The 13844-nt window shown below is 38.5% G+C and overlaps 1 protein-coding gene across 1 annotated transcript in view; it reads left to right on the forward strand.

The window, feature by feature from the left end:
- AXIN1 (axin 1) overlaps positions 1-13844 on the forward strand; it is a 165369-nt gene that overhangs the window by 140813 nt on the left and 10712 nt on the right. The window contains exon 5 of the mRNA XM_053694215.1: positions 7353-7460. Within this exon, the coding sequence (XP_053550190.1) occupies positions 7353-7460 (108 nt within the window). The remainder of the gene's footprint in view (positions 1-7352; positions 7461-13844) is intronic.

Consider the following 13844-nt stretch of genomic DNA (forward strand, 5'->3'; position numbering starts at 1 on the left):
ATTAGTTGCTCCAGCCTGGCACCGCAGGACTTGGTATGCGGACCTAGCACAAATGTCCTTTTGCTTCCCATAGCTCTTTTCCTCTGAGAAAGACTCGGTTGTCTCAAGGTTCTTTTCTATCAAAATCTCAAATCTCTAATTTAATGGCGTGGAGATTGAACGCTTAGAAACATAGCGCATGCAATTTCAGTCCGAGGACTGGATTCTGATTTGCTTATCAGTTTAAGAAGAAGGCAGCTACGTAATAGTGGGGGGAGTTCGGCATCCATATTGACCGGGTATTAGAGTAGTTAGCGCCGCTGATTAGGACAGAAGCAAGGCGGCAAGGGAGGAGGGGTATAGTGTAGGCGGACCTCCGTTTCTTAATTTACAATATAAAAACCTGTTACACTAAGTGTTGAATGTCCCTTTAACTGGTTTTGGTTAATTTTTTTTTTTTTCCTTTTTGCATCATACTTGGCACCAGAAATCTTTTTTTGTATATAACCCCTCTTCCTTTTTGCTTCTGGTTCTCTCCATGTTAAGAACTATGATGCTTATTTTTTTGCTTTCTACTTTTGCATAAGCATTTTTTACCATTCCTGAAACTGCTATATGAGGAAATTGGATATTTTGTTTAAATGTTTTTTTCTTTTTACATTTTGCAAGATGTCTCAATCTGTTCCTGCCTCTGATGTTGCTGTAGAAACCATGCTGCCTGAACACGGTTCTACCAAACTTAAGTGTGTCTGTTGTAAATTAACTGATGTTATTTCTTCAGCCCAATTATGTGGCATCTGTCATGATAAGCTTTTGCATGCCGATAATGTTTCTATAGTACTAATACACCGTCTGTTGTTCCTTCAACGTCTAAAGTACCTGATATTCCTGCAGATGTTAAGAATTATATTGCTGCAGCTATAGATAAGGCTATGTCTGCTATTCTGCATTCAAAAAAATGTTAAAGGTCTTTTAAAACTTCTCATAAATCTGATGAATTTTGTATTGACCAACAGTATACTGAAATATCCTCTGCTGATGATTCTTCTGGTTCAGAAGATCCTGATTCAGATTCTGAATTTGATAAATCTTCCTATCTGTTTAAGATCGATTATATTAGTTCTTTATTGAAGGAAGTTTCAGTTACTTTGGGTATTGACGAGTCTTGTCCTCTTGATAATAAAACCAGTAAACATTTGAATACTGTTTTTAAACCTCCTAAGGTTGCTCCTGAGGTTTTTCCTGTTCCAGATGCTGTTTCTGATATGATTACTAAGGAATGGTCTAAGCCTGGTTCTTCTTTCAATCCTTCTTCTAGGTTTAAGAAGTCATATCCTTTTCCTGTGGCTAATTTAGAGTTTTAGGGAAAAGTTCCTAAGGTTGATGGGGCTATTTACACTCTTGCCAAGCGTACTACTATTCCTATGGAAGATAGTACTTCTTTTAGGGATCCTTTGGCTAGGATTGAATCTTATCTTAGAAGAGCATATTTACATTCTGGCTATATTCTTAGACCTGCTATTTCAATGGCTGATGTGGCTGCTGCTTCAACTTTTTGGTTGGATAGTTTAGCATGGCAGGTAGAAGATCATGATTTGTCCAGCATTATTCTTTTGCTTCAACATGCTAATCATTTCATTTGTGATGCTATATTTGACATTATTAAGATTGATGTTAAATCTATGTCTAGCTATTTTAACCAGAAGAGCTTTATGGCTTAAATCTTGGAATGCTGACATGGTTGCTAAATCTAGAGTACTATCTCTATCTTTCCAGGCTAAGAATTTATTTGGTTCTCAATTAGATTCTATTATTTCCACTGTTACTGGTGGGAAGGGGGTTTTCTTACCTCAAGATAAAAAATCTAAGGGTAAATTTAAGGCTCCTAATCATTTTTCATTCCTTTCATCAGAATAAGGAACAAAAGTCTACTCCTACCCCTAAGGCCTCCAGTTCCAATTGGAAACCATCCTCAAATTGGAATAAAACCAAGTCTTATAAAAAAACAAATCCAGCCCCCATGACTGTATGAAGGTGCGGCCCTCAATCCAGTTCAGCTGGTGGGGGGCAGATTGAAATTGTTTCAGGAAAATTGGTCAGGTTCTGTTCAGAATCAGTGGATTCAGAATATTGTGTCTCAAGGGTATCAAATAGGATTCAGAGTCAAGCCTCCTGTGAGAAGATTCTTTCTCATATTCCAACAAATCCTGTGAAAGCTCAGGCTTTTCTGCATTTCAGATCTAGAGCTTTCAGGGGTGATTGTTCCGGTTCCTCTACAGGAACAAGGTTTGGGGTTTTATTCAAATCTATTCATTGTCCCAAAGAAAGAGAATTCTTTCAGACCAGTTTTGGATCTGAAACTTTTAAATTGTTTTGTAAGAGTCCCAACTTTCAAGATGGTGACTATAAGGACTACTCTGCCTTTTGTTCAGTAAGGGCATTTTAGGTCCACAATATACTTACAGGATGCTTATCTTCATGTTCCAATTCATCCAGACCACTATCGGTTTCTGAGATTCTCTTTTCTAGATAAGCATTACCAGTTTGTTGCTCTTCTATTTGGCCTAGCAACAGCTCCAAGAATCTTTTTGAATTTTCTTGGTGCCCTTCTATCTGTAATCAGAGAGCAGGGTTTTGCGGTGTTTCCTTATTTGGAGGATATCTTGGTACTAGCTCAGTTTTTTCATTTAGCAGAATCTTACACAAAACAACTAGTGTCGTTTCTTCAAAGGCATGGTTGGAGGATCAATTTACAAAAGTTTCTTGATTCCTCAAACAAAGGTCACCTTTTTAGGTTTCCAGATAGATTCAGTGTCCATGACTCTGTCTTTAACAGACAAGAGGCAAATTAAATTGGTTTTAGCTTGTCTAAACCTTCAGTCTCGATCATTCCCTTCAGTGGCTATGTGTATGGAACTTTTAGGTCTTATGACTGCAGCATCGGAGGCAAATCCCCTTTGCTCGTTTTCATATGAGACCTCTGCAACTTTGCATGCTGAATCAATGGTGCAGGGATTATACTCAGATATCACAGTTGATATGCTTAAATCCCAGCATTCAATTCTCTCTCTCTCTCTTGGTGGTTAGACCATCATCAGATTTTTCAAAGGGCCTCTTTTGTTCGCCCTTCGTGGACTGTGGTCTCAACAGATGGAAGCCTTTCAGGTTAGGGAGCTGTCTGGGGTCTCTGACAGCACAAGGGGTTTGGAAACCTCAAAAGGCGAGGTTACCTATCAACATTTTAGAACTCTGTGATATCTTCAGAGTTCTTCAGGCTTGGCCTCTATTGAAATGAGAACTTTTCATTCGTTTTCAGACATACAATGTCACAACAGTGGCATATGTCAATCATCAGGGAGGGACTCGCAGTTCTTTAGCAATGAAGGAAGTATCTCAAATACTTTCTTGGGCAGAGTCCAACTCTTGTCCAATTTCTGTGATTCATATTCCAGGTGTAGACAATTGGGAAGCGGATTATCTAAGTCGTCAGACTTTGCATCCAGGGAGTGGTCTCCCCATCCAGATGTGTTTCATCAGATTGTTCAGATGTGGGGTCTTCCAGAAATAGATCTGATGGCCTCTCGTTTGAACAAGAAACTTCCCAGATATCTTTCCAGATCCAAGGATCCTCAGGCAGAGATGGTGGATGCTTTGGCAGTTACTTGGTTTTACCAACCTGCTTACATTTTTCCACCTCTAGTTCTTCTCCCAAGGGTGATCTCCAAGATCATATTAAAACAATCTCATATGTTTCTGATAGCACCTGCATGGCCTCACAGGTTTTGGTATGCGGATCTTGTCCGGATGTTCAGTTGCCAGCCTTGGCAGCTTCTTTTAAGGCCAGACCTTCTGTATCAAGGGCCGTTTTTTAATCGGGATCTCAAATCTCTAAATTTGAAGGTTTGGAAATTGAACGCTTAATTATCAGTCATAGAGGTTTATCTGGCTCAGTAATTAACACTGTTACGAGCTTGTAAGTCTGTTTCAAGGAAGATTTATTATCGGGTTTGGAAAACCTATATTTCATGTTGCTCCTCTCATAATTTTTCTTGGCATTCTTTTAGAAATCCTCGGATTTTACAGTTCAGAATGGTTTGGATAAGGTTTTGTCTGCAAATACGTTGAAGGGACAAATCTCTGCTCTTTCTGTTTTTTTTCATAGAAAGATTGCTAAGCTTCCTGATATTCACTGTTTTGTTCAGGCTTTGGTTCATATCAAACCTATTATTAAGTCTATTTCTCCTCCTTGGAGTCTTAATTTGGTTTTAAGGATTTTGCAGGCTCCTCCTTTTGAGCCTATTCATTCTTTGGATATTAAACTACTTTCTTGGAAACTGTTATTTCTTTTGGCTATCTCTTCTGCTAGAAGAGTTTGAGTTGTCAGCTCTCTTGTGAGTCTCCTTATCTGATATTTCATCAAGATAAAGCGGTTTTCGGACTTCCTTTAAATTTTTGCCTAAAGTTGTGAATTCTAACAACATTAGTAGGGAAATTGTTGTTCCTTCTTTCTGTCCTAATCCTAGGAATTCTCTTGAGAGATCTCATCATTCTTTGAATGTGGTAAGAGCTTTGAAATACTATGTTGAAGCTACTAAGGATTTCAGAAAGACTTCTAGTCTATTTGTTATTTTCTCTGGTTCCAGGAAAGGTCAGAAAGCCTCTGCCATTTCTTTGGCATCTTGGTTGAAACTTTTGATTCACAAGGCTTTTTTGGAGGTGGAACAGTTTCCGTCTCAGAATTACAGCTCATTCTACCAGATCAGTTGCCACTTCTTGGGCTTTTAAGAATGGAGCTTCAGTTGATCAGATTTGCAAAGCAGCAACTTTGTCTTCTTTGTATACATTTACATAATTTTACTATTTTGATGTATTTGCTTCTTCAGAAGCAGTCTTTGGTAGAAAAGTTCTTCAGGCAGCTTTTTCCGTTTGATTCCTTTTGCCTATGATTTGAGTTTTTTGAAATTTAAGAAAACTTATTTATTATTTGGGTTTAATTTTTTTCAGCGGAAGTAGCTGTTGTTATTTTATCCCTCCCTCTCTAGTGACTCAGTGGATTTCCACATCTTGGGTATTGTATCCCATACGTCACTTGCTCATGGACTCTTGCCACTTACATGAAAAAAAAAAACATAATTTATGTAAGAACTTACCTGATAAATTCATTTCTTTCATAGTGGCAAGAGTCCATGAGACCCACCCGATTTTTTTTGTATAAAAGCACATTATTTTTTTCCAGTTCCTCTTTTTTGTATGTTTTTGTACACCTCACTACTTGACTATATCCTGAAGTATGTGTGTGGTGGGAGGTGTATTTATAGGTATTTTGAGGTTTGGTAAACTTTCCCCCTCCTGGTAGGAATGTATATCCCATACGTCACTAGCTCATGGACTCTTGCCACTATGAAAGAAATGAATTTATCAGGTAAGTTCTTACATAAATTATGTTTTCTTCAAAGGCAATTGCAACATTGTGGGGTTTTGAAAGATTTTACATCTTTGGAGCAGATTTGCAAAGCTGAAACATGTCTTATCTGCATACTTTTTTCAGAGTTTATCGCTTGAGGTTTTGCTTTTTAGCAAGCATCTTTTGACAGGAAAGTCCTTCAGGCTGCAGTGTTGGCTAAATAAGAACTACCAGTACATTTTTCCCCCACCCTTTCCATAACATAGACACTCGGCTTGGGTATTAATCCTGTATGTTATGGAGGACTGTGGACCATCATGATTTTACTAAAGAAAACAAAATTTATGCTTACCTGATGATAAATTATTTTTTTTTCAGAATGATGACGGTGCACAGACTCCTCCCTTTTCAGTGTTTGGGTGACAGTTCCGATACCTTTATAGACCCTGCTTTGCCTTTCCTTCCTTTCCTTCTTATTCTCTACTCGGCTATATGTAAATCTAAGAGAGATTGGAGGTGGGAGGGATTTAAAGCGCTTGTATGGGTTCTTGACCTTCTCCTAGTGACAGGAAATATATCCCATATGTTATGGAGAACTGGGGACCATCATCATTCCGAAAGAAAAGAACTTATCATGCAAGCATACATTTTGTTTCTTTTTCTTCCTTTGCTCTTTTAATTCTAAACCTTTAAAAAAATTACTTATTTGGATTACCGGTATTTTACTATTGTGAAAAGAGATTATTGTAGCCCTGTTTCATAGCCAAAGGAAATAATAAATACCTTTCATTGAGATCTCCCTTTATAAATTACTGCAACCCTTTCTTGTCGTCCCCACAGTAGTGTCTATTCCCAACCCCATACACTTTCAGAGCTAAAATATTTCCTGACAGGTGGATCTCTTCCAGAAAATTAGTACAAATGTTTCTACATTTGTCCAAATTCACAAAGCCCATACAATTTTACTTCCAACTTTGAATAGCTAGTATACTTTGGATGAATGTTGAAAAATAGCTTATAACTTTTTCCTTTCTTAAAAGATTTCAGTATCTAACGTATATTGATACAATACTTAAACTCTATTTATTATGCATTAGAAAAGGTTTATATCCAAGCATAAAGAATGTTGTCTGTGTGTGAATAGCATCAGTTATTACTTATACAAAAGCCAAAATGTGATGGATGCACAATAAGTTTAATGAGATTCTAGAGCATCTTAGTAACAATCTTTTGCAGTCTTTATGAAAGAATTATACAAGATGAAATCTTAATGTTGATAACGATTGACCAAGTTTCTGTTTTTTATACTTTTATGCTTTTTCTAACCACAATGTACTGATTCATTTACATATCTCCTTATAAACATTCCCCACAGATATAGCTTTCACCATATTAACTGTATGACCTTTTGGAGCCCATGTATATGAAGATTCGGTGGCTAAACACGTTTTTATTAAATTATAGAAAAGCAATTTAAACAACATAATTAGTTGTATTTGGAGAACTGAAACTCATAGAACTAGATTGGTACTCATTGTTGCATAAAGTTAAAGCTGTCATATTTTTTTAGAACAACAATGTTTTCTATAGCCATTCAAAGCCTCTAGCTGATTGTTTTGCTACATTAGGAGAATTTAAATGGCATAGAATGCAGAGTGTAATATTGCTCAATTCTTCTTAAAACGTTATAGTGAAATTTATTTGTTTTTTTATTTTTTTAAGCTTTCTGTCCTCTTAAAATTCAGGTGACCAAATAGCATTCAAGCTCTGTTTAATTGCTAACTTGACCTACAGGTTGTTTGTTTTTTTCCTCTCTCCATTTAACAAATTGAGAAAAAAAAATTGTAAACCAACCTATAGTGTAATTTTAGTATTTGAAGCATGAATGGTTGCATCAGGGTATGGAAGAAGCATTCAGTGAGATAATATCAATGCAGAACAAATTCTAATATATAAGGTTGTTCTCTAGGTATGTTCAAGAGGTTATCCAACGAGGTCGCGCCTCTGTCAGGCCAGCTTATATTCCACTGCTGAATGTGGTACCAGCTGTCTCCGACATGGATCTCTCAGAGTCAGAGTATGTGCCACTCTTCTTTTCATGTGTAATCTTGTCCAGATGTTAAACCTTTCCTCAGTATCCCTTTAGTGGCCCTTTCCTTGTGTGTTTTGATTAGCTTTTGCTTTTTTATAATGATCCAATTTTAAGTCTCTACCTCTTCTTTTTTTTCTTTTTTTTTATATTTAAAACTGTAATCTAATCTGCTTTGTTTTTCTGTGGGGAAGGGGGGGGGGGGGCTGCCATTTAAAAAAGACACTTAAAAAGTATGCAGTATTAGAATAAAAATACTGAAAGCATTCATAATTTATATGACCAAACAATATTTTGTGATACACATTTTTGGCTTCATTAATCACATGAACAATTAACTAATTTTGCTATTTGATGAAAAGCAAATCAAAGTTAGTTTCCAGGTGTAGAATATTTTAAAATGGAATATGAATAGTTAAAATCATTATTCATCAAAATGTTTTTCTGTAAAAATAATTATTTAAATATGCATTTAAAGTATCTTATTTTTTTTTACATCCAAGCACACATTTTAAATTGTATTTGTGTGCGTGTGTGGATTTGTTATTGTTGTTTTACTAAATTATATTATTGCTGCATAAAAAAATGATGCTTGTTGGTAGTGTAGCTGCCCAGAAATAGATCTGTGGTAGTTTTCCTTATGAGCTAATGAGCTCATTCTCCTTACTGATGTGTTGTGCAGAAATATACACTTCCTGTTTCAGTATCAGCTAACACTGCTTTAACCTAATATTAGGTCCAGGAAATGTTTAAGAGACTCAAGTTCTTTGAGGACAAGGTTTAAAGGGAAATTTAACAATGAACCCAAAAATTTCTGAGGATTCTGATAATTTTTTCCATTTATCTATCTCTTTTACAAAGGCGGCGTGTCTAATTAACATTCAGCTAACGGACATAGTTATAGAAAGAGAGACAACTTTAAAGGGACACTCAAGTGAAAATTAAACTTTCATGATTCAGATAGAGCATGCAATTTTAATCAACATTCCAATTTACTTACATTAATAAAATGTGCACAGTCTTTATATTTACACTTTTAGAGTCATCAGCTCTTACTGAGCATGTGCAAGAATTCACAGGATATACATATATGCATTTGCGATTGGCTGATGGCTGTCGCATAATACAGGGGGAGTGGAAATAGTCATAAATTACACTTGTCAGAAAAAAATCTGCTACTTATGCACTAGATGGCAGCACTTTTTCCTGCCATGTAGTACTCCAGATGCCTACCTAGGTATCTCTTCAACACAGAATATCATTGAAACAAAGCAACATTTTTCAATAAAAGAAAATTGGAAAGTTTTAAAATGGTATGCTCTGTCTGAATCACAACATAATATTTTTGGGTTTCATATCCCTTTATGGTCTCATGTCACACCTCAAGGAGTATTAGATCACATACAGCAGCTAGTGATATTGCTTAGTAATTTGATATCACCCGTCAAAACCACATGCACCCATTGACAAGGGTGGCTTATCCTGGTGTTCAGCCATTGTGATTATATGCAGCCATCTAGTTCTGCAACCTGTGCTGATACCCCTGTTAACCCATAACTGGTATTCCTGCAACATTCCATCACACCCCTCTGTCTTCACCACAGCTCTCCCAGGGTGCTGGCCATTCTGATTTTTTCTGTCAGCTTTATCACAGTCTGTAAGCGCTTGCGGAGAGCGGGTCGCTGTAATCATGCAGGTCTTAGAAACCTCAGCCAACAGCAATACTATTTTGTACGCAGTATACAAGCCAAGAAATGCTGCAGATCACCAAAGTAAATGGAATCTGGAGCAAAAGAGGATGAATTCTTTGTGTTGTAAGGGCGATAAGGCTTATTATATTGCTAATAGTTTGATTTCTTTATCAACCATGAATCAGGTCTGTCCTCTAACAGTCCCATTGAATATTTATGGTAGCATTAGCTAATGCATCAGTAGGCTTTATTTTAATCACCGGCAACAAAATACATACTGTGAGCATTACTGGATGAAAGGTTTTACATCCTCTCCAGATGTATTTAGCTATAATAGAGGGCCACTGAAAAATATTCAGAACGATTGGAAACAATCTGACTGAGCACTCTGCCTCGTGTCCCCCCCCCCCCCCCCCCCCCATTACACACACTCGCATAAACATAATAGTACACTCTGCTGCATGGTTATTTCATACCAAGTCGTAGACTTTGGTCATTTGGATGCACTGCTTGTATATAAAAAAAAAACACGAATCATCATTAATTACTGTTGGGAATATCACTCCTGGCCAGCAGGACGTGGCAAAGAGCACCACAGCAAAGCTGTTAAGTATCACTTCCCTTCCCACAAAACCCAGTCATTCTCTTTGCCTCTCATGCAAGGAGGTGGTGAAGTCTTTGGTGTCTGAAGAAAATGGATTTATTTCACTTCAATCAAGATTTTGTTATTTTGAAAGTCAGAGTAGGATTGCTCTGATCTTTCCTCTCAAGATTGGGTCTAGCCGTACTCCACGTTTAGTCTCTTCAGTAGGGCAGTGGTGGCTTTTAAGCAGTTAGGAACTTGTAAAGTGTGCTTTGCTGTGTTTTCCTAACAGATTGCTGCCCTGGTATAGAAAGCCTGAGTAGGTTTACTCTGTCTTTCTTTTTTCTACAGGTCTCTGTGAGGAGTGGCATCCTCCTATACTTTGTGAGGTCGTCTGACTGCCGGATGACTGGAATGCAGGTAAGTGCCCTTTTTGTCTTCTGGAGCTAGGAGGCGGGCACTGAAAGGGTTAAGGGTCCTCTGCAGTTAAGGGACAATATATCCTTGGTTAGGATGTTAAAGATCGTGACATGCCACTTTATGGCTGTGACTTTGGAGACTTAGGAGTTAATTCCCTTCACAGCATGGAAGGGTTGATTCTCTATTTGGGGGCTCAGAGTTTCAGGGTTTATGCTTAATTTAATTTTCTGTGAAATTATTACAGCAGTGACAGATTCTTTTGAGAACATGTTAGGAGAGCGCAACATTTATGTGGCGTTCTTTATACGGGGCTAAGTGTTTAACTAGAGAGGCGCAGCGCTGCAGGGTTAACTTAATTTGGAGAAACACTTTGTTTTTTGTGGTTAGTTGGGACTTTCAAAGCCTTCAGGGCATGAAGTCAATCCTTGCGCTGCCGTTTTTCTTGTCTAACCCCGCCTGCTTCTCTCAGTTTCGGAAGGGCACATTTTTAGGCCTGTTCAACTACTTGTGAGTATTGTGAAGAAACTGAGCTTAGTAGCTAATTTCTGAGATGCGCCACGTTAATTTCTAAAAGGCGCACTTCTTCTCTGTGCCGGCTTGGGTTCCCGCCCCCTTCTTTACCCTGAGACAGAGAAGCGCAATTTTAGGCATAATCTGATCATGCCATCACGCCTCTTTTAACTCTACGGCTTGATCGGATAGTTTCTGTGACTAGTATGCCACTATATGTTGAGAGACGTTGGGTATAAGAGTTACTGCCTATGGACTTGGCACACGATTGTATGTACATTATTTGCCTATTAAATAACAATTATCGTACTCCTTCTGTGTGTTGTACTTGTTGCTCTAGAAGGGTTTATGTATTATGTTTATTGTAACATTTTCCTGATGAAACGTTCATTAATTTCCTTCTGTGTACTGTACATTTGCCCTGGAAGGATTACACATAATGTTTGTTGCCACTGTAGTTTAGTGGTAATATTTTGAATTAGGCTTTCTTTTACAAGATATGACGAGTCCACGGTTTCATCCTTATGGGATATCGCCTCCTGGTCAGCAGGAGGAGGCAAAGAGCACCACAGCAGAGCTGTATATATAGCTCCTCCCTTCCCTCCCACTCCAGTCATTCTCTTTGCCTGTGATAGTGATAGGAAGAGGTAAAGCGAGGTGTTAGTTTAGATTCTTCAATCAACAGTTTATTATTTTCAAATGGTGCCGGTGTGTACTATTTTTTCTCAGGGCTAGAGCTTCTGGCTTCTAAGCAATGGAAATATAATCCAAATTTGTTAATAACTCAGTGTGTATGATGATTTATGTGTAGTTATCCTGTGTATACTCCTCAATCTTGAGTTCCACGTATGCGGTTATACACAGTATTCTACTTATCATTAACCCCAAAAGTAACACTCTTGCTAGAGTCCCACACTCACGGTTTCACAAATGGGGCATAGATGAAAGTTCAAGTATATATTGGTTCCAAGTGCAGTAAAAATATAAAAGAACATAAGGCTTACCACTTCCTCAGCTTGTTATCAGGAGTACGGACAGTGCCGCAATGAAATCCCCCTCTGACAGTGTATGGTTCTCGAACACTTCAGTTGTGGCGTGTAACGCCAAGCTTCTCTGTGTTGTGGAAAGCCTCGTTCTGAAGCCGGCAATACGTCATCCAGCACAGCTAGGCCAGTAAGATCGTGGGGATCCTCCACACCCCCAGAACAGCAATGATTGCAGAATAGACTTCCAAAAATGATTACGATCTTTGTGGTTGTAATGAGCAAGGAGAGGAGGAGTATGTGGTATAAAACTTCAATTTATTAAGTCATATTAAAAGCAGAAAAAGAACACAGCAATTCAGGAGTTACAGCTGACGCGTTTCCTGCCTCAACGGCAGTTCATCAGAGCTCTTATGAACTGCCGTTGAGGCAGGAAACGCGTCAGCTGTAACTCCTGAATTGCTGTTCTTTTTCAGCTTTTAATATGACTCAATAAATTGAAGTTTTATACCATATACTCCTCCTCTCCTTGCTCATTACAACCGCAAAGATCGTAATCATTTTTGGAATTCTAAGCAATGGAACTGGGGAGATTCTCAATATGGGGAGTCATTGCGCTCCCATATTGATTGCTGCCCTGCTGATGGTCTTAGCAATTATTATCTAAGACTTTATTTGTCCCCACAGACGTCCTGGAGGTGAGGAAAGGGAACATCTTCATTGTGTGGGACTGCTTCATATTGCGTTCAGCTTGGAGCTATGTACAGTCGTTTATTTCTGGGGAGACTGAAGTATCTCAGAACAGACTGGCAGGGTAATCGTTTTTGCAATACAGGTTAGGTGCATAAATATTACCTTTGTTTGTGGTCAATCAGTAGCCTAATAAGGGGGCACATAGGTGATTCGTGGTACTATTATGAGAACCGACATGTTTTATTTCCCATACCGGGGATGTTAGTTGCGCCCACGAGGGGCGGGGCTTGATTTTCGAGCGCTCAGACGTGCACTTTCTGTCCGGATACGTTCTTGGAGCTGCATGTATCTAGACTCCGGTGTGGCCTAAGTCGCTTGTGCTTACAAACTCATAAACGACTTTAGGAGCGCTGTCCATGACCATTCTGTGTTTCGGTTTGGAGCAGGTAGGCAGAGGTGCAAGGGGCTAATTTAATCTTAAATTGCTTAATAGGTAATATTTGACAGTATAATCCATTTTGCATATGAGACTGCTGGACAGCAGCTTCCTGAAAGAATTACAGCTCATTCTACTAGGGCTGTGGCTTCCTCATGGGCATTTAAAAATGATGCTTCTGTTGAACAGATTTGCAAGACTGCAACTTGGTCGTCTCTTCACACTTTTTCCAAATTTTACAAATTTGATACTTTTGCCTCATCCAAGGCTGTTTTTGGGAGAAAGGTTCTTCAAGCAGTGGTGCCTTCCGTTTAGGTTCCTGTCTTGTCCCTCCCTTTCATCCGTGTCCTATAGCTTTGGTATTGTATCCCATAAGTAAGGATGAAATCCGTGGACTCGTCATATCTTGCAAAAGAAAAGGAAATTTATGCTTACCTGATAAATTTATTTCTTTTACGATATGACGAGTCCACGGCCCACCCTATCATTTTCTAAGACAGGTCTTTATTTTGTTAAACGTCAATCACCTCTGCACCTCGGCTTTTCCTTTCTCTTCCTAACTTCGGTCTAATGACTGGAGTGGGAGGGAAGGGAGGAGCTATGTATACAGCTCTGCTGTGGTGCTCTTTGCCTCCTCCTGCTGCCCAGGAGGCGATATCCCATAAGTAAGGATGAAATCCGTGGACTCGTCATATCGTAAAAGAAATAAATTTATCTGGTTAGCATAAATTTCCTTTTTTTTTTGCTAATGCATCTCAAGATGCATGTAGTGACTTGGGGATATGTTGGAACAGGGGCTTGTTCCTATGTATTTATGTTTTTGTTCTCCTTTGGGCATCAAAATAATTTCTTTATGATGTTTTGATGTTAGGATTAAAGTTAAATGTTTAATTGAACCATTATGTCTCCCAGGATGAGTCTGTTTAGGCAAAACCACAGCTCTCTCCTTTATTGTCCCATGCCTCAATGGCGACACATGCAGTGCCTTGCGATTCTTATAATTCTCCTGGTGGATGATAGTTACCGGCTGATTTAACAGCTCAGATATCCTTGATG

This window comes from Bombina bombina, chromosome 11 (assembly GCF_027579735.1).
Source record: "Bombina bombina isolate aBomBom1 chromosome 11, aBomBom1.pri, whole genome shotgun sequence".
NCBI classification, from domain to species: Eukaryota; Metazoa; Chordata; class Amphibia; order Anura; family Bombinatoridae; genus Bombina; species Bombina bombina.